Source organism: Ambystoma mexicanum, chromosome 1p, assembly GCF_040938575.1.
Source record: "Ambystoma mexicanum isolate Mex_15411 chromosome 1p, UKY_AmexF1_1, whole genome shotgun sequence".
Classification (NCBI taxonomy): Eukaryota; Metazoa; Chordata; class Amphibia; order Caudata; family Ambystomatidae; genus Ambystoma; species Ambystoma mexicanum.
In genome coordinates this window covers 735,208,505-735,236,373 of record NC_090921.1, presented here as the reverse complement: position 1 = coordinate 735,236,373, position 27,869 = coordinate 735,208,505, and the positions used below count along the sequence as shown (strand labels likewise).

Sequence of the window (27,869 nt, the reverse complement as noted above, 5' to 3'; positions counted from 1 at the left end):
CTGGCCGGCTATGAAAGACATCTACGTGCCGGCCAAGTGTGCATTGAGGCCAGGCTACCCTCAACTCAGCGAATCCAGAGCACTGTCCACCTGATGCCCATGGCACTCCCACTGCCCATAGGGAGCAGCACCAACAAAGCGGAGACAAACTACCTGCGGGGCCCCCTGCATGAGTCAACACACTTGCAACATATTTGAATGAGCGCTGGGCTGCAACTTGACACAGGAGATGGACATTCACTGTCGCAAACAGCGCCTATCACCTTATCCAGGCCCACAATAGACCGCTGGAAGAACAAAGTGCTTTGGGCAGGCACGGCAGCTAACCCCTCCATCACATCAGGCGGAACAACCCAGCAGGACTAGCACAACCCCCATAACATACCGCAACCTGCCTTGAATATAGGCACTAAGAGCTCCTCAACTCGAGTCAACGGCCCTGGATTGGGGAAGGGGGACCGCGGCCCTGTGATATGCAGGGCCTGGCCTCGGCCAAGCCGACACAGACATAGCCTCGGCGCATGCGACTTGCTGCCTCTTCACCCCTCCCTGACCTCTCACAGAGTCGAGTTACCAGCGAAGCAAGTCTGCCCATTCGGCAAGACCCCGAGTGATCCCGCAGAGAGCAAGGCCACCGACTACTGGGCATGTGCCTCCTCTGACTCTGGGCCCGTCTTACGAGAACGCGACAAAGACCTCCCAGACTTGCAAGCATCCCATCTTCTCCCATCGCTAGACAAACTTCCACCACCTCACCAGAAGCCTCGGAGCCGTGGTTACTAGGGGTGACATGGCCCCGTAAATCCCAATTTTCGCACGTTAACCTACATAAGTAACCGGAGGTGGGGACAGCCTGGGACCTGCAGTCCTGTGCATCTTCAAAGAGAGTACGGCCCCCAACATAGGGGCGTGAGCCTCCTCTGAACCGGGACCCCCCCATATGGACCCACTCCACAAACTAGCCCGATTTGCTTACGACCTGTCCCCCTCATTTAGCGGATCAACAGCAACAATGTCCACGAACACATCGGAGGAGAGTGCTGCCGCCACCAAAGGAGACATTACCACACTTTTAAATGAGATAAAAAACATGGGGGCTAATCTTGGCAGCAAAATCGACAAAATTACCCAGAGAATGGACAGATTTGAAGAGTGACTGGAAAGTGTCGAGAATAATCAGGCTTCGATTGACACCCTTGAAGCTCAGATGGACATACGGATTCGTAACATTGAAAAAAGAGCGGTTGAGGCGCGGCTCAAGATGGATGACTTAGAAAACAGTGAGAGGAGGAATAACCTCTGCTTTTTTGGTATTCCAGAGCGTGAAGGTGAAACTGAAAAGGACCTCAAAGACACCATTCATGACATCATAAAAACACTTACCGCTGATGAAGAAATTGATGAGCCTAAGACTGAACGTATACATAGAGCTGGCGGACCGCCTGGCGGCCCGCGCTCCGTCCTGGCCAAATTTCACCGTTATGAAGACAAAACCAGGATTCTAGAGAAGGCTAGGTCTGGAGGTCCACTCACCATGGGAGGCGCTCAAATCACGATCTTCCAAGACTTGTCTTCGCTAACATTGGCACTCAGACGCCTCTGCAGCCCTCTGACAAAATGGCTTAAAGACCAAGGCATACGGTACAGATGGGCTTATCCTTTCTCGCTCACCTTTGAGCAAGGGAGCAGAAAAATAGTCCTACGCTCTGAAGACGAAATCAGAGACTGCATCGCTGACTTCCTTGGCACGGGTCCGAAGGGTAACGAAGGAGGCGACAATGAGCAGCTGGGATCACGGTGGGAATTGCAGGGCCCCAGGCGAAAGAGAGTAAAGGGATCAAGAAAATACAGACGTCCTAACAACACGCCTGACAATGATTAAGTGAGAAGAAGTGTCTACGACTTGGCCTGCCAACAGCCACAGTTGAGAAATGAGACACCGGCCCTCGCAAGGGTTGCGAAATGACAAGATCCGTTGTGCGTGTGCCACCGCTGGCAGGGCGCCCCTCTGGAATGCGTGGCGAGATGAACTCTTCCGAGAGGATCCGGGGAACACACGTAACGTTAAACTTTTACATGTTGGTTGTTATTATTGCTGAAGTTGTATATTGTTTTTGGGGGGGCGGGGGGGGGGGGGAATCAAGATGGGGGCTCACCCTTAAGTTGTGACGATATATTTGACCGGGACCGTGAGGCAACGGTCCCCACTGATGGTCCGTCAACGGACTCCACAGCGTCATCTAGTCCGTTCCGGACGCCGTCAACAGCTACCTATGCAGCACCTCCAGTTCCCAGGCTCTAACGTGCACCACCAGCTATGGCAGAACAGGAGGAAAGGGGAGAGGGGCAATAATCACTTGGGAAATGTACGAACATCACTGGGCTCCTTCCAAAACATCACAGCTGAGGCGGCACTGGATACTTGCTTATCTCTCTGGCCGCAAGAGGTGAACGGTCGTCGAAAACAAAACACTGGTGGCATCACATGAGAAGTCTAAGGGCAGGGGTCTCCTCCATATTGGGACTAGCAACGTGAAGGGACTGAACTCGCCTACTAAGAGATTGTTGGTACACCGAGAACTCTGCAGATCAGACAGACATTCTCCTCATCCAAGAGACGAAATTTGCAAGGGGGGGTGGGGGAGGAGCGGACAGTACTGGGGAGGCGGGGAGGCATGGAATTCTGGGGCTCTGGCCCGCTTAGAATGGATTTGAAGTGGAAAAGACTTGGTCGGATGTGAGTGGTCGAGCCCTCCTAATGGTGGGGAAAATTCCAAGAGTCCAGGTCACAATTGCTATAATATACTCACCCAAGAGCGGACAGGCCGCATTCCTTAGGAAAACGATCCCCAAAATAGTAATGGAAACCGCGGGTCACCTCATCTTCGGAGGCGACTTCAACCAGTGGGTAGACCCCTCTGTAGACTGGAGGCCAGGTAATCCGGACACGAGGACCCAGCATAGAGGGGACCGTACTGAATTCGCCGCCATGATGGAACTATACGACCTACGTGACGTGTGGAGGACTCTGCATCCTGATGAAAGTGGCTTCACCTTTTATTCGAATCCCCATGGCACATTTACACGTATAGACTATATATTCCTCTCTCCTGATCTCACAGAGTCCACAAGCCACTCTGGAATCGTCCCGATAACATGGTCAGACCATGACATGGTCTTAGCGGATGTCAATTGGACCAACCTACCTGTCGCTGGGGGATCTTGGCGCTGTAACGAGTCTCTCTGGACTGATGTGGTGTTTAAAAACGAAATGGAGACCGAGATCGAAGAGTATTTCAAGGTGAACAATAATGGGGAGGTCTCCAAACAAGTGATTTGGGAAGCTGGGAAAGCTACCTGGAGGGGGATACTGATACGTGAAGGCTCCTCTAAAAAAAGGGAACGTAAGATAGTACAAAATAAACTGCGTAGTGAAATACACCAACTGGAGGCGGAAGTAAGAGCTAATGCAGAGGTCGACCCCATTAAATTAGACATAGCTCACCGTAAAAGAGAAGAATTGCGACTCTTGGAACATGGCCAGGTGGTGAGGAAATTACAATTCCTTAGGCAAACATATTATGAGGAGGGGGACAAGGCCGAGTCACTATTAGCTGCCAGATTAAGGGAACAGAGGGAGGAACGTGAGGTGAGAGAAATAACAGAGACCACAAATCCTACAGGGCACCCTCCCCACTCAATACCCGAGTGCTTTGGCAACTTTTACGAAAACCTATATACTTCTGAGCTGATCTCTGCCCACTCTGATATATCCCCCTACTTGTCCTCAATCACCATGCCTACAGTAACACACACAGAGGTCAAGCTCCTTGATACTCCAATAGTTGAACACGAGATACGCGACGCAATTAAACGGCTAACACTAGGTAAATCCCCGGGCGAAGACGGTTTCACGGCAGGCTTCTACAAGACCTTTAGCGACCAACTGTCACCCTTCCTTACGGAACTCTTTAATGAGATAGTGGATTCTGGGGCCGCCCCAGACTCTTTCAAGAAAGCCCTCATAACAGTTATCCCAAAGGAGGGCAAAGATCCCAAACTATGTGGGTCCTACCGCCCTATCTCCCTCCTCAACCTCGACACCAAGATCTATGCTCGAGTATTAGCCGGGAGACTGGAAACCTGGATGCCTAAACTGATCCACCCTGACCAGGTTGAGTTTATTCTTGGCAGGTAAGGTGCCGACACCATGCGTAAAACTTTACACCTCATCCACGCAGCACACAGCCTACCAGATGATCCGGTTCTCCTATCCATTGACGCAGAAAAAGCCTTTGATAGGCTGGAGTGGGATTTTCTGGGAGCGGTCCTCCAGAAAGAAGGGATAGGCCCCAAATTCCGCAATGGGATACGTGCATTATACGCCTCCCCCAAAGCCTCGATATTCGTGAATGGGGAGTATTCGAGGTGGTTTGCACTACAGCGAGGGACTAGACAGGGATGCCCCCTCTCTGCGATCCTGTTTGCACTCTCCCTCGAACCTTTGGCCCAAAAACTTAGAGACGACCCCCAAATAGAGGGTATACGGTTGGGAGGGATGGAATACAAGGCAGCGCTGTACGCAGACGATATCCTTCTACATGTAACCAAACCTAAGAATTCTATCCCCCACGCCCTAACTCTAATAGAAGAATACGGCCAATACTCCGGCTTTAAAGTAAACAAATCAAAGTCCACACTCTTCCCCCTCCAAGGTACCCCCGACGAGAATGAGGCCAAGTTCCTCTCACTTGGGCTCAACCTGGAACACACGAAGTTGCAATACCTGGGTATTCATATCACTAGAACCCTAAGCGACCTCTGTGAGGCCAACTTCCCCCTCCTCCAACGATTTGAGACAGATATCGAGAAGTGGAGTAGGTTGACGATTTCCTGGCTGGGGCGTATCAATGGCGTAAAGATGGAGTACCTCCCCCGCTTCCTCCATCCTTTCCAGATGCTACCAATTGAGATGCCCCAAAAATTCTTCATAGACACCCGAAAGATCATGATGCGATTTATTTGGCAGGGGAAGAGACCGCCGATCGCATACGACACTCTCATACTCCCCAAGGACAGGGGAGGAGTGGGCCTCCCCGATCTAAAAACTTATTATAAAGCTGCTCAGTTGTGCGTCTTAATCCCACACCTTAGAGACCACAAACACTTACAATGGGTACAGATGGATAATCATTACATGTCCCCCTCCACAGTAGCAGAATGGCTATGGTCACCCTACCAATGGGTCCAAAGGAAAATTAAACACCACCCCATACTGACTACCATATGGAACATAGGGCGCTCGGGGAAAGATGCGAGATGTCAAAACCTGGCCATCCCCGCTTAGTCACTTGTGGTCTCCTGGCATAAATGACCACATCCCAAATCTGGAGCGGTTCCAGTCATGGTATGAGGCGGGCCTGGAGAGGGTGGGGCAACTCCAAAAAAAAAAAAGGACTCGTTCATCACGCAACCGGACCTGACTACAGCACTAGGGATCGTCAATTTATCGACATTCCACTATATCCAATTGAAAGGGGTGCTAACGAAACCCGAGTGGAAGGAGAAACTGAAAAGAGACCTTACGCTTTTGAGAGACTACTAGATTCCAGAACAGAGATGAAAGGTCTTATATCCGTAATGTATCAGACGCTAATAACAGCTAAGGGTGGATCCACGGACTCCCTTAGAGCCAGATGGGAGAGAGATTTTGGCGAAGAGATACTCCCCGACCAATGGGACTTAATGTGTAGAGCAGAACCCAAATCCTCCTTGTCCAATCAGTATAAACTCCACGCCATAAAGCTTCTTCATAGGTGGCATTATGATCCACTCAAACTCTCTAAGATGTCCCAGTCGATGAGCCCGAGATGCTGGAGGAATTGTGGGGAAACTGCCGACTACTGGCACATGTGGTGGAGCTGCCCACATATCACGGTGTTCTGGACAGAAGTCTTGGGATGGATTAGGGAGGTAGACGGTATTCAAAAGGGAGCTTGATCCGTGCCTTGTGTTGTTTGGCCTTGAAAAGGATGAAGAAGATTGGTTCCGGGTGAAAGGCCTGGCCTCCCAGCTATTGTTGGCGGCGAGAGCCCTGATAGCGATCAAATGGAAATCTCCTCCAGCCCCGGGAAAGAATGAATGGATTAAACAGGCCACGAACATTTACGTGATGGAAACGATCACGGCCTCCCTACATAATAAAGCAGCGAAATGTGAAACCCTATGGATGGACTTCAAGAATAAATATATTACACCAGTCACGGACTCTCAGTCAGAGGAACCCTCAGAAGCTTGATCTAACGATGCCAAACTCAAAAGAACACTATACGCGGTCAGAGACTCATTCCCAGTTGCCACGGTGCTCGTAGATGTTGCACTGTATAAATTATGCGCTTCCAGTGTTTTTGTTAAATGATCATACCTGTGATGTACATTACTCCAAGTGGGGGAGGGGGGGCGGGAGTGGGTTGAGACGAACAGTGTAAGAGACATACCCAGGCAAATGGAACTGTCACAAGATTAAGTGATTCCAATAGCGTCTTTTATTTTGCATTTGATTGTCTGACATGTACCGCTGGAAGATGTACAATTTTCTTTGATTACTGTTTGCCTCTCTTGTTTTTCTAAAACCAATAAAGAAAAAATAAAAAATAAAAAATAAAAAAGAAAAAAAGAGTTGAAGTGGAGTTTAAGCTCTCCCTGTTCGCTGATGACGTCCTGGCATACTTGGTGGAGCCCGGCTCCTCCCTCCCCTCCAAACCCCCCCATCTTTGATGACAGCCTTTGGGCAGTTCTCGGGGTTACTCCCTATGAGGGTCCGGGACCCGAGGCTGGATCCCTTGGACAGGTATAAGGGGATTGTAGTGGGGAAAGACTCCATTCAATACTTAGGTATTCGCCTCACCAGAGACCTTTCAAAGCTGGCCCCAACTAACTATAGCCCCGCAATGGCAGGGATTGCATCAGACCATAGGAGATGGGGTGGGATGATCCTGTCCTGGTATGGTCGTATGACGGCGGTAAAAATGAACATCCTGCTGAGACTGCTGTACCTCTTCACGGCTCTCCCGGCTGGGGTTCCCGACCAAACCTTCCGGGATCTACAGAAGGCAGTGCGAGAGTTCATATGGCAGGGGAAGACCCCGAGGATAGGGAGAGCTACTTTAACTCTACCAAGGGAAAAGGGGGGTTTTGGGCTACCGGACTTTCTTCTCTATTACCGGGCCGCCCAGTTGCGCGTGCTACTGGAACATATGAAAGAGGGGATGGGTACCGAGTGGTCCTACCTAGAAGATATAGATGCCCACCCTCTAAAAGTATGTGATCTTCTGTGGATGCCGCGCAGGTCCATCCCGAGCAGACTGAAAGCCCATCTAACCTTGGGAGTACTCTTGTCGATCTGGAAAGAGCCCCAGACCGCCCACCTCACTTCATGGCCGTCACCGATGTCCTCACTCTGGGGCCGCCCAATCTATCTCGGTAGCAGGGGGTTCAGGAATGGTCAGTCCTGGTCGGACAGGGGGATGGAATGGGCGGCGCAAATGTTCAAAGAGGGCGAATTCCTCGAATACGAGGAAAGGAGTGGGGCTCTTGGGCGGGGGTCACTCAATTTTCGAATATCTGCGCCTAAAGGGCATGCTCTGCGACCAGTCATGGGGCCAGAACTTGCGGAGACAGCTAACCCCCTTTGAGAAACTATTGGACACGGTGACAACAAGGAAGGGGGCAGTGTCCAAGATGTACAAAATATTGAATACCGAGAACTTAAGAGGGGAGGAGGGGGATTTCGCAGGTTTTGGAATGACCTAGCCGGGGAAGCCCTTTCAGAGGACACATGGTCCAGGATATTCAAAATAGCATTCCATGGGAACCTATTCACGTCAGACATGGGAGCACAATTTCAAGATCCTGCAGTGGTGGCATAGGGACCCAGTGAAACTGTCAAAAATGTCCCAGGGGTGTCACCCAGATGCCCAAGGGGATGCAGCCAGGTGGGAACGAGGGGCCACATGTGGTGGTACTGCCCAAGGGTTCAGAAGTTTTGGGAGAGTGTAAGGGGGTGGATTGCGGAGGTCACCGAAGAACTACTCCCACAAAATCTGTTCACAATGCTGTTGGGCCTCCCCCCGGAGGAGGCGGAAACATACAGGTACCCGAGAATGTGGGAAACAATGTTGCGGGCGGGTAGGGTGGCCCTGGGGCAGAGATGGAAGAGCCCGGAGACCCCCTCTAAGGCATATTGGTTAAAAAAGAACATGTTCCTCATGGACAAACTGACGGCGATGGTCAATTATGAGTCTGCCACTTTTCAAGCGAACTGGTACGGTGTCCATCAGGCATGGGTTTGGGATGCCCATTGACGCCACGTGGACACTCAGGTGTGGGAAGGGCGGGAACTGGAATGAGTGGTATCCAAGGTAAACTGTGCGACCCACGGCCCGGGGGACAGCAGACGAAATACAGCCACACAGATGCGAACGTATAGTTCAGCTCCCAGGCTTCGAGAAGAAGAGGTCATATGCAAGCTCCCGCGGTTAAAGTTTTGATTGAACAATTTATTGGGGGGGATGGGGTGGGGTTGGGTTTAAGGGTTTGCTGAAGGTGTTAAATTTGTACTCACAATGAACCCGTTTGTTATATAACGAAAATGTGAATAAAACCAAAGTTTTTTTTTTTTTTTTTTAAAAAGGAGCAACACACAGCAGGAAAGAGGGGGACACTGGACGCAATTTTCACCAAAAAAATCTTATCACCATCGCACCACCAATACAGATAGTCAGGAGCGACCAACTCATCATTCCATTTGTGATCATGCTAGCAGCCAAGCAGCTCGATAAAACTCCCAACTATCACAAAAAGAAACCGGAAGGCCGTCCAAGCGAGCAACTTAATAGAAAAACTTGAACTCACAAAACGAACTACCATTAACCTGATCGAAGCTGACCTTGATGGAAAACAGAGCTTCTTCATAAATGGATCGCTGAACCAATCGACGGCAATTTTTCACCCCATCGAGAAAGAGGAGAGCAGGAGGGCGTGGCCAACAGCACAATGAGTCAGTCGTAAGTCTGTCGCTCCCGCGACCGCAGCATCAATCCTGCCAAAATCGTCCGTTTTCGACATCTGCAGGGTTCATGAATACCCCCTACATGTAACGGACATCCTTGTGCCCAACTGGACTGCGGGACGGAGAAAAATCGGCCGAAGGGAAAGGGGCTAGGAGCGAGTGAAGACGGGCGCGGTTGCCGACCCACGCGTCCCCAAGATGGCTGCCTAGTCGAGGCCATCCTACGTGTGGGGTACAGTGAACAGTGCGGCACCGCTGCGGACTCCAGACGGGCATTCCGCCCGACACCTGCGGCAAGGCGGGTCCGCTGCCCAGAGATCAACCCAACCGGCTAGTGGCCCACTCAAGCGGTCCCCGACAGAAGCAGCAGCCAGGCAGAAGCAAATCCCTCCTGCGGACTTGGAGCGGCCGCCGCCTGGGAGGCGGGATTGACGTATCCCAAGGCGAGTGCCTCCGGATGGCGAACTGGGCCCGCGGAGGCTGCTGGCAGGCGTGCCCCAGCCCTGCGGCGCCCTGAGCTGGCCTTGCCCTGCCGCTGCCCCCCCCGGACACGGGTTCCCAACACACGCACGAACAAGGAGAACCAAACAAGGAAGTAGGCAGCCGAGACACTGCCTCTCTGGTGATTGCCCCTCAGCGGCCCATGCACCGTGTGTTACAGCGACCACCCCCCCCCCAAACACAAGCTGGTCCAAGTGTGTGACCCCACCAGCCCACATACCGCCAAGAGAGGCAGGGGGGGGGGAAGAGGACTGAGGGGCATGCAGCAGTGTCAGCGCGTACACTACGCGCCGACACCTGTAACCTCCCTTCTGTCTGCACCAAGCCCAGTCGGGGAGTGACACCCAGCAGCGCAGCCCCTTGAGCAACCAGGGCAGAAAACAGCTAGCACAAGGACGGGAGAGACCGCGGTGCCCCCGGAAATGGTGCACACTACGTAGAGTGCCAGAGACTCTTCTTCAACCAAGTGCCGACTCATTTAAGGGATCCCAAGCAACCTCTCTGCGTAAACGGAACACTAACCGCTCTGAACTAACAACCGGAGAACTGGCGGCACACCATATGCTGTGTGCGGCGCCAGTGAACCTTCCTCTGCCAAAGTAGCCCCTCCCGGGGGGAGCGAGGTATCCGCAGCATCCACACGACCGCCTTGGCAACGACAGCACCCACACCAGGACGCCCGCAGACATGGGGGTAACCCAGAGGAAAGTGACAGCATAGCCCGGGCCCGGAAACATACACCACACGGGCTGCAGAGCTGAGGATCGCTGCCCAGGCCCCACCGACGACGGGGTGTGGATAGTGGTCAATACCAGGCCCCAGAAAAGACATAGCACATTGGGCACGACCTCGCATACAACCTAATACGCCGGGACACCACGATACCCCTGAAAACCATCAATGGCTAAAAGGGCAAAATTGTGGAACGTCACCTCTGTACCCAGCGGGACCTGCCCTCGGACACGCTTCCTCCCCCCACTGAGGTATACGAACGCGGCACAGCCCCCAGCTGGATAGCAATACTGACTGCAGCCAAAAAAAAAAAAAGGCTGAGTGTCAAACATCACGAGACCTTAGACTAAAACACACAGCTTTCCAGACAGCAAGGACAGCGAGAAATACATCAGAATCACACCTGCCCAGTGGCGAGACCCGTCAGTAAACATGGGAAAAGAAACTGAAGAAACCTCCCGTACAAAACAGAATAGACCAATAAACAATACCCCCGACCCAAACCCAGGAGTTCCAACCATTGGACCCCATGGAAACAGAGCCTGAACACATGCTCTCTTTAAAGGACGTCATGGCCGCTATAGCGGATTCACGCACATCAATGGAGCAGAAGATGGACGGGATAAGCTTGGACGTCTCCCTCCTCAGGCATGATCTACAGAAACTGTCAGCACGTACCGGAGAGGCCGAACATCGCATCTCCAATGCAGTAGACGGCCTAACCAATATGCAACAGCAGCTCCAGTGGGTCACAGCCAAGCTCAAGACCCTGGAAGACAGAATTGAGGAGGGAGAAGGGAGAGCCAGGTGCAACAATGTGTGGATACTTGGCATTCCGGAAAAAAATAGGAGGCCCGTGCAGGGAACTCTCTCGAACAATGGCTTACCGAGCTGTTTGAACCGGACTCCTTCTCGAAGTTTTTCCATCGAGAGGGCACATCATATGCCCACGGGAAGGCCAGTGCCTGGTGCGCCTCCAAGAACCGTAATAGCGAGGCTCCTAAATTACAGAGACCGCGATGCACTGCTACAATGGGCCCGTGCCAAGGACACTATCACCTTCAACGGCTCCAGAGTTGCCTTACCCACCCCCCGCCCCCCTGACTACACGCGCGAAGTACAGAAAGCCAGACAATCCTTTCACCAGCTTAAAAAGACAACTTCAAACGCAGGCAGTAATATACGGTCTGCTTTTCCCTGCCCAGTTTAAAATCTATCATAAAGGAACGACAATCCGTTTCAACGATCCAAAGGAAGCATGGCGCTGGGCTGAACACCACATAGACGGAGACTGGGCAACAGCACGAAGCAACAGGGGCAGGCACCCTAGGCCACCAGCGTCTAGCCCAGCCACACGCACTAGCACAAGACCCACCAGAAGACGTCCGAATGTCCCGACACCTCACACAAGGCAAGACATACTTTCACATGTGGTGTCGCGGAGGCCACCCTCCCTCTCTCCTTACCCCCCTGTTTTGTTCTTATTGTGCTTCTCTCCCACTACAACACGAAAAGTAGCTTCTCCCCAACCACTTACCTCAGGGGTAGATATCAGAGCTATAGTTCAGTGCAGTAGATGTGAGTTGTCCAGTTGACAACCAAAGTTTTGATGTAAGGGCGACAGATACTTCGGGTTGGGTTATCGAGTTAACTGTCTATTTTCGACAGCGAGTTTAGTTTTGTTATATTGGGCGACAGATGCTTCAAGTTGGGTGGAGTATGGGGGGGGAATCAAAGTTGCAGCGTTAAGAATCACACCATCTCCAACACGTATGATGGAATGCTTTCCTTACCAGCAAGTCACGTCACACAAACGAGTGAGCATGTCCCGTCAAAAAACCACCCCACATATGGACGCGACAAATCCCTAACCACGATGCCAAAACATACCGCATCCCCAGATGTCCAACACACACACTGACACCACTCATGTACATCTCAGATGGCAGGAACTTCTAATGGGAATAAAAACAGAACCACCCAAGTGTTGAAATGGAATGTAAATGGGCTTGGCAACAGCATCAAAAGGCGCTTAGTCCTACAGTTATTGAATCGTCACTCTCTAGATGTGGCGTTCCTTACAGAGACACACTTAGCTGGCACAAACTGAACACTATTCAAACGCACCAACTACCGGCTGGCGTTACACGCCGGATTCACCATGGGATCACGAGGGGTACTAATTCTAGTACACAAAAGACTCCCCTTTATACCTTCTACTGTCACACAAGATACGGGAGGTAGATTTGTACACACAACAGGGACTCTCTGGGAATGCACCATAACCATGACATCACGCCCCTACTCGCCAGCAACTCTACGGACCTCACATTAATTGGAGGAGACATCAACGAAGTGATGAACATAGACCTTGACCGAACACATGTACGATCCAGAAACCCAGACGTACGCACCAAACTTGCCACATTCACTAACGCACTAGGGCTGCAAGACGTGTGGAGGACACTACACCCTGACATAAAGGAATACTCATCACTCCGGAGCACATGCCTCACTGTCCAGACAAGATTATTTCTTCTTGCTATTAGGTAATATACATGAAGCATGTGAAGCACAACTACTTCCTAGAGGCATATCGGACCATTCCCCACTCATAATAATGATCAAAACCAACAGATCGGTCCCCCCGCCCAATTGGCGACTGAATAGCTACTATTTAGGACTCCCAGAACATATCCAAAAGATCACTGAATCATACTTTGAGATAAATACCGGCTCTGTAGACAGCCCGGGAACGCTATGGGAGGCACTAAAAACAGTGCTCAGAGGTGAAATTATATGCTGGACCACAGCACACAAGAAAAAACACCTAAAAGCGATACGCAAAGCCGAAGCAAAAGTACAAAACGCTGAGGTTGCCCACCTGACCCTTGACCAACCAGAAACACATCATGCAATACAACTAGCACAGAAACAACTGCAACACATAGCTTTAGACAATGCAAAACAAGCACACACAGCAATGCGGGCAAAGGTATACGAAACGGGACAGAGCGGGGAAAATACTGGCATGGCTAGAACGCAGAGATCTGGGCCTCACCCAAGTCAGGAAACTGACAACAGGGAAATCGGAACCACTAGTGGCAGACTGAGACATAGCAGAAGGCTTCGCAACTACTGCGCCGAGTTGTACAGAGCACCATGCTCACCGCTTGCAGCCAACATCCTGGAGGAAATTGCCCTTCCCACCCCAAACGGACAACAGTTTAACTTATTAGAACAAGAAATCACAGAGGAAGAAATAACCCTGGCCATGTCGGAACTTCAATCAGGTAAAACACCAGGCCCGAACGGCTTCCCCATTGAAATATGGAAGAAGATAAGTGCAAATGTAACCTCCCCACACTTATTACGCCTATTACAGCACTCGCACTCACAGGGTTGTCTCCCCCCAGACCTAAGAGCCACGATAATAGTTCTGCCGAAAGCAGATAAACCACCTGACAAGTGCAGCTCCTACAGACCCATCTCTCTTATAAACAGTGAGGCCAAACTATTAGCAAAAGTGCTGGCCAATCGGCTGCAACAAGTTATACACTCACGGGTGCATCCGGACCAATGTGGGTCCATGCCGCAAAGATCCACTTGACAGAATATATACAGACTACATACAGCACTAGAAAAACTACCCGAGCTCCAAGGTCCCCTGGCCTTACTCGCTATAGACTTTGAAAAAGCTTTCGACTCGGTCTATTGGGAAGCAATCTGGGTAATTATGCAACACATGGGCATAGGACCATATTTCATGAGCTGGGTTGAACTACTATATAACTCCCCTGAAGCAGTAACAAAAAGATGAATGGACATGTTTCTAACCCGTTCCAATTAGGTAAAGGTACAAGACAAGGTTGCCCCTTATCGGCTTTAATCTTCACGTTGGCAATTGAACCTCTGGCAATCCTATTAAGAACCGCACAAACATGGAGTGGCTTCAGGTGTGCGGATGGCTGGGAAGACAAGGTGTCCTTATACACGGACGACCTGCTAATATACGTATAAGACCCAAGAGAATCCTGCCCCCTCGTGACGCGATTACTAAATAGGTATACCATTTTTAGTGGTCTTCGTGTCAACTGGTCTAAATCCATATTGTTCCCATTGAAGCAAACAGATAACAGTGCCGGACGAATGCCCCTACCGCGTTAAAAAAAAAAAAGAGCAATTCAGGTACCTAGGCATACAAATTACAAATAATCTAACGTATGTGCCCAAAATCTTACCCCCAATAACGATAAGGTTCAAAGAAGACATCGACACTGGATGTCCCTACCACTAACACTAACAGGACGCGCAACACTTCAAGATGGCTCTCCCCCGCTTTCTTTATATATTACAAAACGCTCCGTTACCCATAGCGCCTAGTGAATTTCATAAAATAGACCAAACACAGGAACCTCCTATGGAACCGGGGGGGGGGGGGGGTCATCCACGCCTAGCACTCACCACCCTACAAAGATCCGTATGGGAGGGTGGGATTGGACTCCCCCGGTTACAAACCTACTACTGGGCCAGACAAATGGCCATAGTGAACAATAAACTTCATGGAGATAGCACACTGCTGCACAACAGAACACAAGACCTAAATCCACAAGAAAGGCCCATCATGAAATACCTCTCTCGCAAAAAGGACCGGCCAGCTGCCCCATCCATGCTGTCACACATAACTCAAGTATGGACGGATACACATAAATACAGGTTGGGACAAAAAACGAACCCCAGTACAACCACTGTGGGACAATAAACACCTCCCAGAACTGAACAAACTACCTAAATGGCCCTCTTGGTTACAACTAGGCATAACGAAAATTGGAGATGCGAGAGAAAACAAGATAATACCATTCGCAGACCTAGCCACCACCTTTGTACTGACTCCTCCCCCCCGAACGAGCAGTATCACTACACGCAACTTAAACACGCGCTGCAGGCCCACCTCCCTGGCATGATTGATATGCTTAACTATACCCCGCTGGAACGTAACCTATTCCCGGAAATGATCAAGCACAAAGTCACGTCAACTATGTACAGTTCCATAACCTCTTTTGTCACCAATGAACCAATAGGTCTGAAAACCAAATGGGAGAGGGATGTGGGTGCCATGCCCCCGGAAGAATGGGTAGCTGCACTGATGTTTCCCAGAGTATCGACTATCTCTTCCAGGCTCAGGTTAATCCAACTGAAGATATTGCATAGAATTTATTATCCATGGGTAGCATTATTCAGATGGGAGAAAACCACCAACCCATCCTGTTTGAGATGCAAAAGTGAGGAAGGCTCCTTCTATCACATCCTGTGGGAATGTACTCTTATTCAGCAATACTGGCAGCAGTGCTGCGATGAACTGTCAAGGGTAATGGGCAAGGTGATTCACAGAAACAGAAAACAGTTGTTGTTGGGGATAGAGGAGGATACTGTACTGTCACGATACGTAAAACTGTTTTTATCCACCACCACTGCATTGATCAAGAGGAACATAACGCAACTTTGGGGTTCTGAGACGACACCGAGTTATGCGCAATGGACCACAGATGTGGACATTTGTATTGCAATGGAAAAAGTTTCTATTGCTAGGTGGTGTCCCGAGAAAGCCCAGAAAATATGGCAGTAGTGGGAAGATACACACTGAGGGGAGGTTTGTACCGACAGACTGAACTGTCACCTGTGGACATGTGAAGGGAACCAGGAATACGAGACACTGGTGTAGTAAATGTAACTAGACGTGTTAAGAGACTCTCAAACTGTAGCCATGGTGTGAATTCAATGTTTGGCGGGTAAAGGAAGTAATTGTTACCTCGCAGTGCAAGGCTGTATGTTTTAGGTTATTGGAAAACTATAAAATGTTTAATTAAAAAATAAAAAATAAGAAAGAAGAGCAATGGCAAAATGGTTTACCCCACTGCTCAGCACCATGAAAAAGAACAAACTTGAACTAGAATAGAGGAAAGAATACAAGCAAGCAAAGAAAGCCCAATTCCAACAACAAATCCGATCTTACAAAAAAGAAATTCAAAAAGGCCAAAAAGAAAAAAGAAAAAAAAAATAAAAAAAAATTTAAAAAAAAAAAAAAAAAAAAAACACACTATGGCAGCAGAATCACCAAAGCAACCAACACCCAAAAAGAACTGTTCAACATCATGAACGAAATGAGGAACCCACCGACATGCAACACCACTCCGGTACCTTCACAGAAACTATGCAACGACCTAGCGGATCACTTCCAAAAAAAAAAAAAGAAAAAAAGAAAAACTAAAAAAGTCTGCGACATACATCAAATTATACAAAGCAGACCGGTCAACCCAAACACAACCAACCCCGCCAAACGAGGAACCACAGCATAAACTCCAAAGCTTCCCACAAATATCAGTAGAGACATTTGTTGAGCTGGTAAGATATAGCAACAAAGCAGGCTCCCCCGTGGACCCCTGCCCCCTAGACATTTTCAAATCCATCCTCACCCAGGGCGCACCACTGGAATCCAACACTCATCGCAATAGGGAAAAGTACCGCAATCATTCAAATTGGTGCGCATCAAACCACTCCTCAAAGACACGAGAGATGTGGAAGACCACTCCAACTGCAGACCTTTTTCAAACATCCCCTACTCAATAAAACTGCTACAAACCTCTGTCTACAAACTAACAAGAACACGTAGAAAAACACCAGTAGGTGGACCAGGCACAATTGGAGCAGAAACTGCACTCCTGTCTATCTGGGATGAGCTAAAGACAACGCAGACTCCAACACAAACTTTGCCCTAATACCAATCAGCCTTTCCGCAGCGTTCAACAGTCAGTAATGACATTCTCATCAAGAGAATATAATAATAGTAATAACAGACTTAGCCCTACTATGGATTAAATTATTCCTAGCAAACTGAACGGAAATTGCCTGGATAAAACCCTTCCAATCCGCTGCACGGGACAGACTGGAGTATCACAAGGATCATCCCTATCCTCACTGTTCCTTAACATCTACCAGGGCTTTGCTAATGAAGGGCATCTAAAAACACAACCTTAAATGCTACAACTACGCAGATGACCCACAAATCATCTATAAAATCGAAGATAGCGCTGGGAGAATGTCTCAAAGAACTCTACGACTGGATGAACACAAACAGCCTAAAACTCAACCCAGGTAAGACAGAAATCATGATTATATCCAAAAACCTGGAAACATTTATAACCCATGGCCACTACGAACATCACCCACACCATCAAAAAAAGTAAAATACCTTGGAATCCTAATGGACAAAGCGCTAACATTAGAACCACAAGGAACCACAATCAAGAAATGCTTTTTCCTCCTACACTCTAAAAAGAATCCTACCCTTCCTGTTCATCACCCATAAAACACTGACAATCATTGCCCTCATCATGTCAAGAGTTGACTACGCCAACAACCGCTAACTCAGAATGCCAGAACACCCGCTGAAGAAACTACAAAGTATCCAAAAAGCAGCAGCCAGACCTCTCCTCAAACTATCACGAACAGACCACATCACCCTAGCGCTATAGATATTACACTGGCTTCCAATCAAACAGCGAATAACGTACAAAACAATGTGCATAACACACAGAGCAACCCACGGCCAAGGAGAAGAAATCCTACAAAAGAAAATAATGATTTAGCAACCAACAAGAACACTCAGATCAAGCAACGACATCCGCCTAGAATCAAAACCATACACAAGGAAAAAGCTAGGGGGGAGCCTCCTCTCATCTGGCAGCAAACTTGGAACACCATCCCAAAAGAAATACAAAGGACCACCTAAAATTCAGGAAACTAGTCAAAATATGGCTCTTTACACAGAACCAGACGAAATCAACTGAAAAATAAATTAAAAATAAATAACCCTCCAGGACTCAGCCTCCCAAGCCAAACCACTTTTCTAGGCAAAGCCCACTTACGACCAAGTATCAACCCACAACCTTTGCAATCTCAACCCTGCGTCGGGGAGGCGCCCCCTCCTTTCCTACCCACAGATCACTAGACAGCCACAGAGATGGGCCACTGCTTTGCGCAGAACCGGGTGAATGAACCACAGAAGAACGCTCCAGCAGACAGCCAGGCAAACAACACCCAAAACAGACGCCCAAAGGAACGAGTTAACCGCACTAACCAATCTGCTCAACTGTCAGCATACGCCTCTGAAACCCTAACACAACCACTCTCTTGCACTGCAAACCAAAAACACTTACTACACAACAAAAACAAACCAGTCTCGCACAACAGCACATGGGAGCCCATAGATCCATAAACCGCACCCATGCTCAGCGAACGGTGCTAACCGAACTGAAGCTGCCAACAGGACATCACAAATCTTGCTCTACCTTTATCCCGCTACACCCTACTAACCGATCCTACCATCTTAACTTTCAGATCCACCAGAGCGCCAGGGGACTACTTTGGTGGTGATAGTGTGTGGTATAAATATCCTTTAACATAACAAGCTATTAGCGAGGCATATAAAGTCACCTACCCTAATTTCTTCACATGCAGACAGCACACTATTTGTCACAGTCAATGAGTCAATTATCACTAGCCAATGGCGAGTGCAAATGTTGAGGACTGCCAGCAGTATCCTACTTAAAATGTACCATTGTCACCCAGGGTCCTGAAAAACAGCAGCCAACAGCAAGGACCTTGTTCTCTTCAGTCAGTAGCTCTGCTTACACTGCGCTCAGGGCATTAGTACACTGGCCAAGTCCTATTCCACAACCGATTAGTGACAGATAGAAAGGTTTGGATTAAATCATAACTGCCAATTGCTCTGGGCATATTAACACTGTATCGTTTTTTAGCCAACTGTGCCATTACATAAGGGGAAAAACGACATGGCCATCAACCCTACTCACTCCGAATTTCAGAGGCCGATTGTGCTCATGGGGCATGGTCTAGCAGTTAATGTATGTTCTATTCCTTGTTGATCTGCCACCTGCGAGATACGCACATGGCTGATCCGCTTCTGTAATGGCACAGGTAGGGTAACTTGATGAAATGCAATGGGGTCAGTATGGCATCCTTTTGACTACATGGACCCTGCGTCAAAAGGTCCAAGCGCTGTATGGAGAACCAGGGAATACAAAGGACTGTTCACTGGGGAGGGGGGGGGGGGGGGGGGGGAGATCCTCCTTTTCACCCGATCCATAGAATTTACTCTAGAAACAAGACCACCATAGGACCATAAGAGGGACTCTTATGTTGGGGGTAAAAAAAAGTGGGCCTAATTTTTGTAGATTTATTATTTAGTATTTGTAAAGCACACATCAGCCCAGAGGCATTGTGGCTCTGTTACAGACAGCGAGCTTGATGGCAGATTCATACATGTTACACATGAAAGCATGGTACAGAGTTAAAGTTTACCACGGGAGCAAAGGTTAGTTGAACAGAGTGGTCTTAAGAGTTTTGCGGAATGCTGGGAGGGAGGTCTCAGCTCTGAGGGTGTTTGGGAGGGAGTTCCAGAGTTTGGGTGCAATGTGGGGAAACCCGATACCCCCTCTTTGGCTCCAAGAATGTTTGGGATGCGTAGTTTGTTGGCATGGTCAGTTCTCTTGGGACGAGACAATGCCTCTCTGACAATGGTTTCTGAGAGGTAGGGCGGGGCTGAGGCATTTGTGCTTCAAGACGAGTCTTAAAAAAGTGATCCTGATGCACAGCTTGGCTGGAAATAGCATTGCATATCTCATAACCTCTACATTTTCACCAGAGTGGGTGAAATCTCAACACCACACCTGTTCCTGTAAGTGACATTCTAACAATGATGGCTGGAGGAGGTTAGCCCATCTTCAGCATGTGCACCGACGACCTGTGGGCTTTTTCAACCAGGAACTGAGAGGAGCGGGGAATGAGCCTGCAAGAATACCTAAGAAATTATTCCATTAAAGTTTTTGTACACTTGATCAGAGTCGACTCCAGTACGCCCAGAATCCTCATGATGTATATTGTGGAGCAACTCCTAGGGTGTGGTAAATGTCACCAGCCCTCAAGCCCACTTATCCTGCCCTTTGCCACAGTCAACCTCCCACTCAACTTGTCCAGGCAGGTCGGTCTATTATGTCTGTAGAGTTCATTTTTTTAGACCAGCGTATAGAGTACGAAGCTGACAAAAATGAAAACCTGCATTTATCTGCAAGCAATTAAGATATATTGGGGGACAGGGCTGATAATGAATAATGATCCACAGCCTCAATGGAGGGTGTTTAAGATTAACAAAGAGCACTGTCTACCCCTCATACAATAAAACCATTTCTGGAGACAAGACTACCAGGCACAGAGTCAAATGGGCTTGCAGTTTCCCGCCCCCTCATATGGAGATTGAACCAGCCAATTAGAGTTTACCTTCAAGAAATCCCTCGGACAATGAAAGAAACCCTAGGGCAACAGCTAGCTGCAGATGGGGGTCAGAGTGGGTCTGAGAAGGGGTATGCAGCCTTTGGATCTCCAGGTGTTTTGGAATACCACTCCAATCATGAGACCTAGGTAGCATAATCATCAGTGAGGGATCACGAGGGGCGCAGTTCATACAGCTGGAGAGGCACAGGTTGCAGACCCCTGGTGTAGATTAACAGATGAAAAATGTATTAAGCTCTAGTGCCAGGGGGCTGCTCACCAGAAGTTGAGCGCCCATGCACCGGCAAACCACTGCCATCCTAGCAGCGTCGTGTACGCTATCACAATGGGGAGCCCAAAATGCCCCGACAGAGGAGGAAGAAGGCAAACCGAGAACTTGGCAGCAGGGTATCCCACAGCATTAGCCCCACTGCAAAACCAGAGGCAAAGCCACGCTGGGCAGAGTTAAACCACAATCATCCATTCGGACAAGATCCCACAGTTTACGTTCATGCTTAGCCTCAGTCAATGACAAAATAAAGATCAATCTGACTCCGTCGCACCACAACATAATTCATTCATACCACAATGAATTTTCTCCCGGTTATCCCACAATGACATATGCTATGATGGTTCGCGCTCAGAGGTGTCCCGTGTCAGCCTCTGCTCAGGTACTCCTCCGTATTGCTCACTATGCTGCAGCTCTATGCAATATGGACAATTAGACCTCATGGAGCGAATATAGTTTCAATGTAACTACGCTATCCGTACCGACTAATAGCTCAATTTAGTGCTCAAACACAATAAACCAGATCACCTAGGTCACTTGCACACTGCAGTTTTAAAACTTCCCCCAACAGATGCCAATCAGCAGAATGCCAAGTGTCTTCAACCAACTTAAATACCACAGACTCGGCAAAACCAATCCAGGAGAGTCACTGCAGTAGAGCAGCGATACACCACCAGGCAGGCCCCAACCACCAGAACGTGAATCCACAATCAGCAATGCGAGGTGGGCAGCGAAGGGCACCATGATGCGGGTGGATCCACATGGTCCTCTCAGGCCAGGGCAAAAAAGGCCAGCTGAGTAAAGAGCGAGTGTGCGCATCCAGTCATCCATCCACTCCTCCAGAACCATCACTATCCAGGTCTGCAGCATCCACTCCCCACCAGCACAGGGAGGAAGAGAAACGCACAGAGCCACAGGGATCCACACACCAGACTGCCAATACATGCCCAGCCCAGCAATGAAAGACAGTCCTGCAGTCAGATTGCACCAAGCACACAGACAAAGCATTAGAGGTGCCGGGAGGAGCAGTGTTTTGCTTGAACAGCCTCTGCAGGGCTAGGGTCACCAGAATGAAAGATGGCAGGCTCTCAAAACAATGCAGGACTTGCTGGACTCCCCCACACCGGCAAGAGGCCACAGAGCAGCAGAGCCTCAATTTGCAGCTGTTAGTGCAGGTAATGGAATTATAGATTTACAGCAGACTACTCTGGACATTGAGCTTCAGAAAGATAGCACCACCACCCACACACGCTTAAATGCAGCTGTTGCCAGTGATTTTAATGTCAGACACTAAATGTGAATATAATGCTGCTCCAATGACTCCCTCCACCCCCCAGCAACTGATCCAGACCCTAGAAATCTCCTTTCAAATTCTCTGGGCCCCTTACTGTGCTTCCACTCAGAGCTTGCAATGCTATTCCAGTGCTTAGCTATAAATCTACCCCAAACTGTTTCCTCCCTCTTTTCCCTTCCCTCTCCCTACCTCTAAGTAATTCGAACGCATGTGTGAAAGTCTCTTTGCACCCCAATCCCCCCCCCCACCTCCCTCCGATCTAGTATGTATTTGGTTAGGTAAGAACCAATAACAGACCGATCTGTCTTCAGCTCATCCTTTATTCATTACTAGCTGGGGTACCCAGCGTTGCCCGTGTCCCAATCGAGTGGTGTCTCATGTGCCTTGGAGGATGTTGCTCTTGCTCTCAAGTCTTGCTTCAGTTTGCTCTGGCATCTCATTTGCCCTTGTCCTCTGGTCAGCAAGTCATGCTGCTAGTTGTGTTTCAGAAGCTCTTGATATTGATTTTCACTTTGCAGCAGGTGGAGCTTTTCCAAGTGAGGTTCATTTCCGTGCAGCATGTTTCAGTCACTTAATAGTAATCAATTTTAAAGAAATAACCAACATATTGAACGGTTTGCTTCAGACACTTTTCCAAATTTTGCTTCCTTCTAGTACCTACTATAGCAAATTGAGGTGAGCATCAGTAAATGGTGAGCATCAGTAAATGAGGGTGTCTACGGAATACATTTCTGCATCCAAACAGACTACAATCTTGCCCCAGACAAATGAGGAATCCATGCAAAATGTGGTAGTAGTGGGTACAACGGGGTGGATTTGTACAGCCGGACAAACACACATACATCCAGCTTTATATATAAAGAAGATGTCTGATATTACAAGACCCACATCTGCACAAACCCACACCACACACTCCAGCCCTCAACTGCCTCCCACACTCTGGCCTCCACCATATCCAACGCGCTCTCCAGTCCAACATTGAATTGACGCCGGTCCTGTTTTAGTTCGCCTCGACTCTTGCAGGGCGAACCAGACGAAAATATCCATGAGCCATCCACTTCAGATGATTCAACCTTAGACTACTGAAGTTCCAGCTTACATTAGTGTGGCTCCAGCTCCACTCCGGACTCACATCCCCAATCACCACCAGGTCAGCCATCTGAAATATTAAAACGGACCTGGCACTAATCAACAGAGGATCCTTGGATTATTCCCACGGGACGTCCGCCCACTTGCAGGACGCCCCACCACGAAACCTCTTGTGTTCATCTGCTCCCAGTCGAAGCACGACTAGTGAGTTTGCTGACTTCTTTGGCCCCAGAAGAAGACCGTATATGAGGTCAGACTTCAGCCAGGCATTAGAGACCTACTATCAACATCTCCTCCATTTACATTCCTTTTCCTGTGTTTCCTATACCCAATCACATGGGATATATATATTTTTTACAAGCAAAATCCACTGTTAAAATGTGCATATGGATGTTTAACAAAGTATGTCATCTGTAAAAATGTTACACTGAATTGCCAATAGAACTATTTGTTGGTTTATTACAATGGTTACCTCGCACTGTTATGTATCAAAAAATATTTTGCAAAAAAAGATAAAGCATCAGCTTAAACTAATAAATGCTGACATTTTCCTTTCTAATTCGAGATATGTGTTTTTCAGTAGCAAACATGTGTTTTCTTCAAATCATGGTTGCCCCAATCACATGGGTTTAAAAACCAGTATGCACTTGATGTATTGTGCACATCCTTTTCTAACTCATAGAAGGTAAGACAACAAACCCCCTTGTTATAGTACAACATTGAATTGGAGCACCACATAACTATGTACACAAACAAGTAATGAATGTCCAATGGCTGTAGTACCAGCGCAAATACCTTACAGCACAAACGTAAACAACTTTATCAAACACAAACACCATAACAGTATTATATTAAACCACTTTACATTACAAGACACCAAATAAATGAAAGCAGCCCAGAGAAATTATTTGTTAGGATTCATTCATCAACATTTCGTGTTGGAGACGCCCCTCCCCACTAATGGATAACTGTCAATTCCACTCAATAGCCTCCAAGTTCCACTCACCTGGACAACAACGTAAGATCAAAACAAAAAAAAAAATATATATATATATATATATATATATATATATATATATATATACACACACATATACTCTCACAGACCGCACATAACGATGACCACACACAGTTCACCAGTCAAGTTGACCAGATTTTCCGAGATAAAATAACGCGACAATTCGATGAAGTCTATACAATATACATAGAAAATGGACACCAATGACTTGGAGCACTCAAACACAAATGACAGAAATTGTAATCCAAAACATATATTAGAATTAGAAAATCCTGCTAGAACTCTAAAACCTGCCCTATTTAAGTCGGCTTCCCAGAAAATTGACCATCTTGATACCTTCAGCAGAACACCCTGGGTACTCGCAGACTCCCAAGTCTTCCCTCGCAATGTCTTTGCCTGCCAGGACCATCCGTAAATCAAAACGTGCTCGACTGAAAGTTACAGATCTGCATGACCCTTGTGCCACCTCCTATTTGCTATTCCTGCTGTGGTGTTTAGTTTATATACCATAGCCCAATAGACGAGCGCTACTCTGTATTGTATCACAATTTGCATAACACTGATATTACTATGTGCGATGATAAACTCCGATGGTGGCAGTGGCACACTGAGAAAAATATTGGGGCTCTGGGAGCTATATACTGACTAGTCCTTCATCTCCTTTACACCCATTTGTACTTTTGTTAAGTCATATCCAGTCCTCTCCGTTATACAGTTTCCTGCCATCCTCTCGTCACACAGTGTCATCACCTCTGGCGTTTCTGCTGTGATTGCTGAGAGCTCGAACTCCAGCACCTACTGCTAAAACGAGGCATTTGGCTATTTTGCATAAACCTTTCGGGACACTGTGTGGAAAGCTGTGACTGTCGCGCTTTCCTCCCTCGGGGACAGACCTCCCAGCCAACCAAGGGCCCGGCTTCACTACCAGAGCACTCATTGCCACTCGGCACTGCTCGTGACTCAGGGATTCTGCTCTCCCCTCTCTACCCAGTTCCCAAATGGTTCGCCTGATGGGTTGACCACATGACCTCGTATAAAGAGTACCGTATACCGCAGAAAGTGAATTTCGTATCCCCCACATTACTCCGATTCCCCGACCCCTGTCCTATCTCTTACCAGACCATAGTACTTTCCAGCACCATCTTGGACGATTGTTTCTGACTGGCAGCTCCCACTCCCACACCGGCCGTCAGCTAGGTCCTTCATTGGCCCGTATCGTTTGACCAATCCTATGGCTCAACAGTCACAAACAACTCGAATTAGTTCCGCCTCCGAATGCTGATGGGATATGTAGTTTACAAAGGGAGTGTACACCAATGGTGAGGATTAGACATAGAAAGAGGAACTAGACGGACAAAGCAGGGAAACACTGCTGCCATCTTAGAACAAAAATGTGTCAAGCGCCGAGTGCCTTCTCGGAGGTCTGTTATTGATGGGCGCCGCTGAGAAAAAGAGGAATTAATAGATGCCAACGGTTCACAGTAGGATCGAGAGCCACTTGTGTACGTTACCGGTTACCCTCCCCATCACACCCCTTCAGAAAATATGGATCTTTGAGAAATGTACATAGCCCTTCGCACTACTCTAAAACACACTGATTGATTGGCCATGGCCCATGCTACGTCAAACTTTGCGCTCGAAGTGCATGCAGCCAAGTGTTTTTTCAAAGCAGTCTTCTGAGAGTTAATGACTTCACTCTAAACACTACTGGTGTAATAAAAATGTCTTAACTGGGTCTGCCTTCTGCCACTTTATAAGCACTATGCATGTCCGCCACTGAAGTCCAGTTAAAAACAAGCATTGGCAAAGCCAACCGTTTTGGCTTGTTTATAAGTATTATACATTTGTCAGGCGCTGCCAGGTACTTACACCATTTTCCAGTGATACCAATGATAAGGGTGACCAGAAGTCCCGGTTTTCCCGGGACAGTCCAGGGAAATCACCCAGGGTCCTGGGATTTTTTGAATTTTAAAAACCCCATCCAGGGTTTGCAAGTTGGGTGGCTACAGTCCTGGTTTTTGCGGGGAACCGATTTCGAAATCCCGAAATCGGGTCCCACCACAACTCTTCCAGCGTGAATGGGTGTGTGAAATGCCTCGCATCTGGATGGAATTGTGAGTGTTGGCATGTCCACACTTTCATAGAATTGTAAATAAATATTAGCATGTCCACACTTAGATGGAATTGTGAACATTAGCCTGCGTCGCGTCTGGATAAGGCTGTGAATGCTGCCATGTCCACACTTGGATAGAATTGTAAATGTTGGCATGTCCACACTTGGATAGAATGGGAACATTAGACTGCAACGCATCTAGATAGGTTTTTGATTGAAGGATAGCATGCCCACGCCTAGATGAAACTTGAATGTTAGCATGTGCCACACTTAGGGCTGTGAACACCAGCCTGCGCCGCTCCTAGATACGATTGTGAATATTAACATACATGCCAACCCTCCCGATTTAGGCGGGAGACTCCCGATTTTACAGTGAAAAATATTGCTATTTTTCATGTTCTCCCACCTAAAATAATTATTTTCCCAATGTGTTCCTATGGGAAAATTGTTGTCTCCCGAATTCTCTCGTGAAATCTCCCTGCTAGGTGCCTCAGAATGTTGGCATGTATGTGTTAAGCATGCCCACACCTAGATAGAATTCTGAACATTGGCCTGCGCCACTTCTAGATAGGACTGTGAAGGCCAGCAAGTGCCACACTTGGAGAAAACTGTGAATGTTAGCATGCTAAAGGTCAGGTAACCCACTAACCAATATAACCTCAAACTCTGCATACTTATCTCACTCAAAAACTCACACAACCATCTCTCGCACCACAAGCCGCACGCACTTCACAACACTGCAACAACACATAAGCCGGAGCAACAGCACACGCGGACTGAGACCGATCCAATACGTGCACCAAAGCTCAGCACCCGGTGTATACCGAGTTGAAGCTGCCAACAGAACACCACTCCTCTCACTATCCTTCTCCCTCTTCACCTTACTAACCCATCCCACCTTATCGTTTACAGATCTGCCAGATTCCCAATTCCGTTGGTGACGGTGCGCGGTACAAATAACTTTAACATTTAACAAAGGGGGGTTATTGCCCTCTTGCTTTTGATCAATGAGGGCAGGGACATTTTGCCGACCCCCACTTCCGCCTGTGGATATCCTGAAAGTTTGGACAAGCAATCCGAAGGCTCCTCAGTGAAGCGAAATAGGCTATTTTGCAGCCTTCCATGGGACTTTTCCCCCAGCTTCGTTCTCTGCTAAATCCATCCCACACTCCTATCTCTTTCCCAACTGACATTCTTGCTCCCTCACCCAAGGCTCGCAATCCTGGGGTCCTCTTTGATAGCAAGCATTGTATCTGGTGCTCATATTAACCCCATCAAAAATTGGACAATCTGTCCTTTTCTTACTAACCACTCTGCAAAAACTCTAATCTCCAACTCTTGTACTCAGCAAACTGCACTACTGCTCAAGCCTGCTCCTTGGTTTTCCTCTCTACTCTTTTCTCCCATTAGACCAAA

The 27,869-nt window shown here is 48.3% G+C and overlaps 1 protein-coding gene across 1 annotated transcript in view; it reads right to left on the bottom strand.

The window, feature by feature from the left end:
• Positions 1–25,588, bottom strand: part of PSMD4 (proteasome 26S subunit ubiquitin receptor, non-ATPase 4) — a 498,575-nt gene extending 472,987 nt beyond the window's left edge. The window contains exon 1 of the mRNA XM_069650246.1: positions 25,457–25,588. Coding sequence (XP_069506347.1) covers positions 25,457–25,482 — 26 coding nt within the window. The 5' untranslated portion in view covers positions 25,483–25,588. The remainder of the gene's footprint in view (positions 1–25,456) is intronic.
• Positions 25,589–27,869: the final 2,281 nt, after the last annotated feature.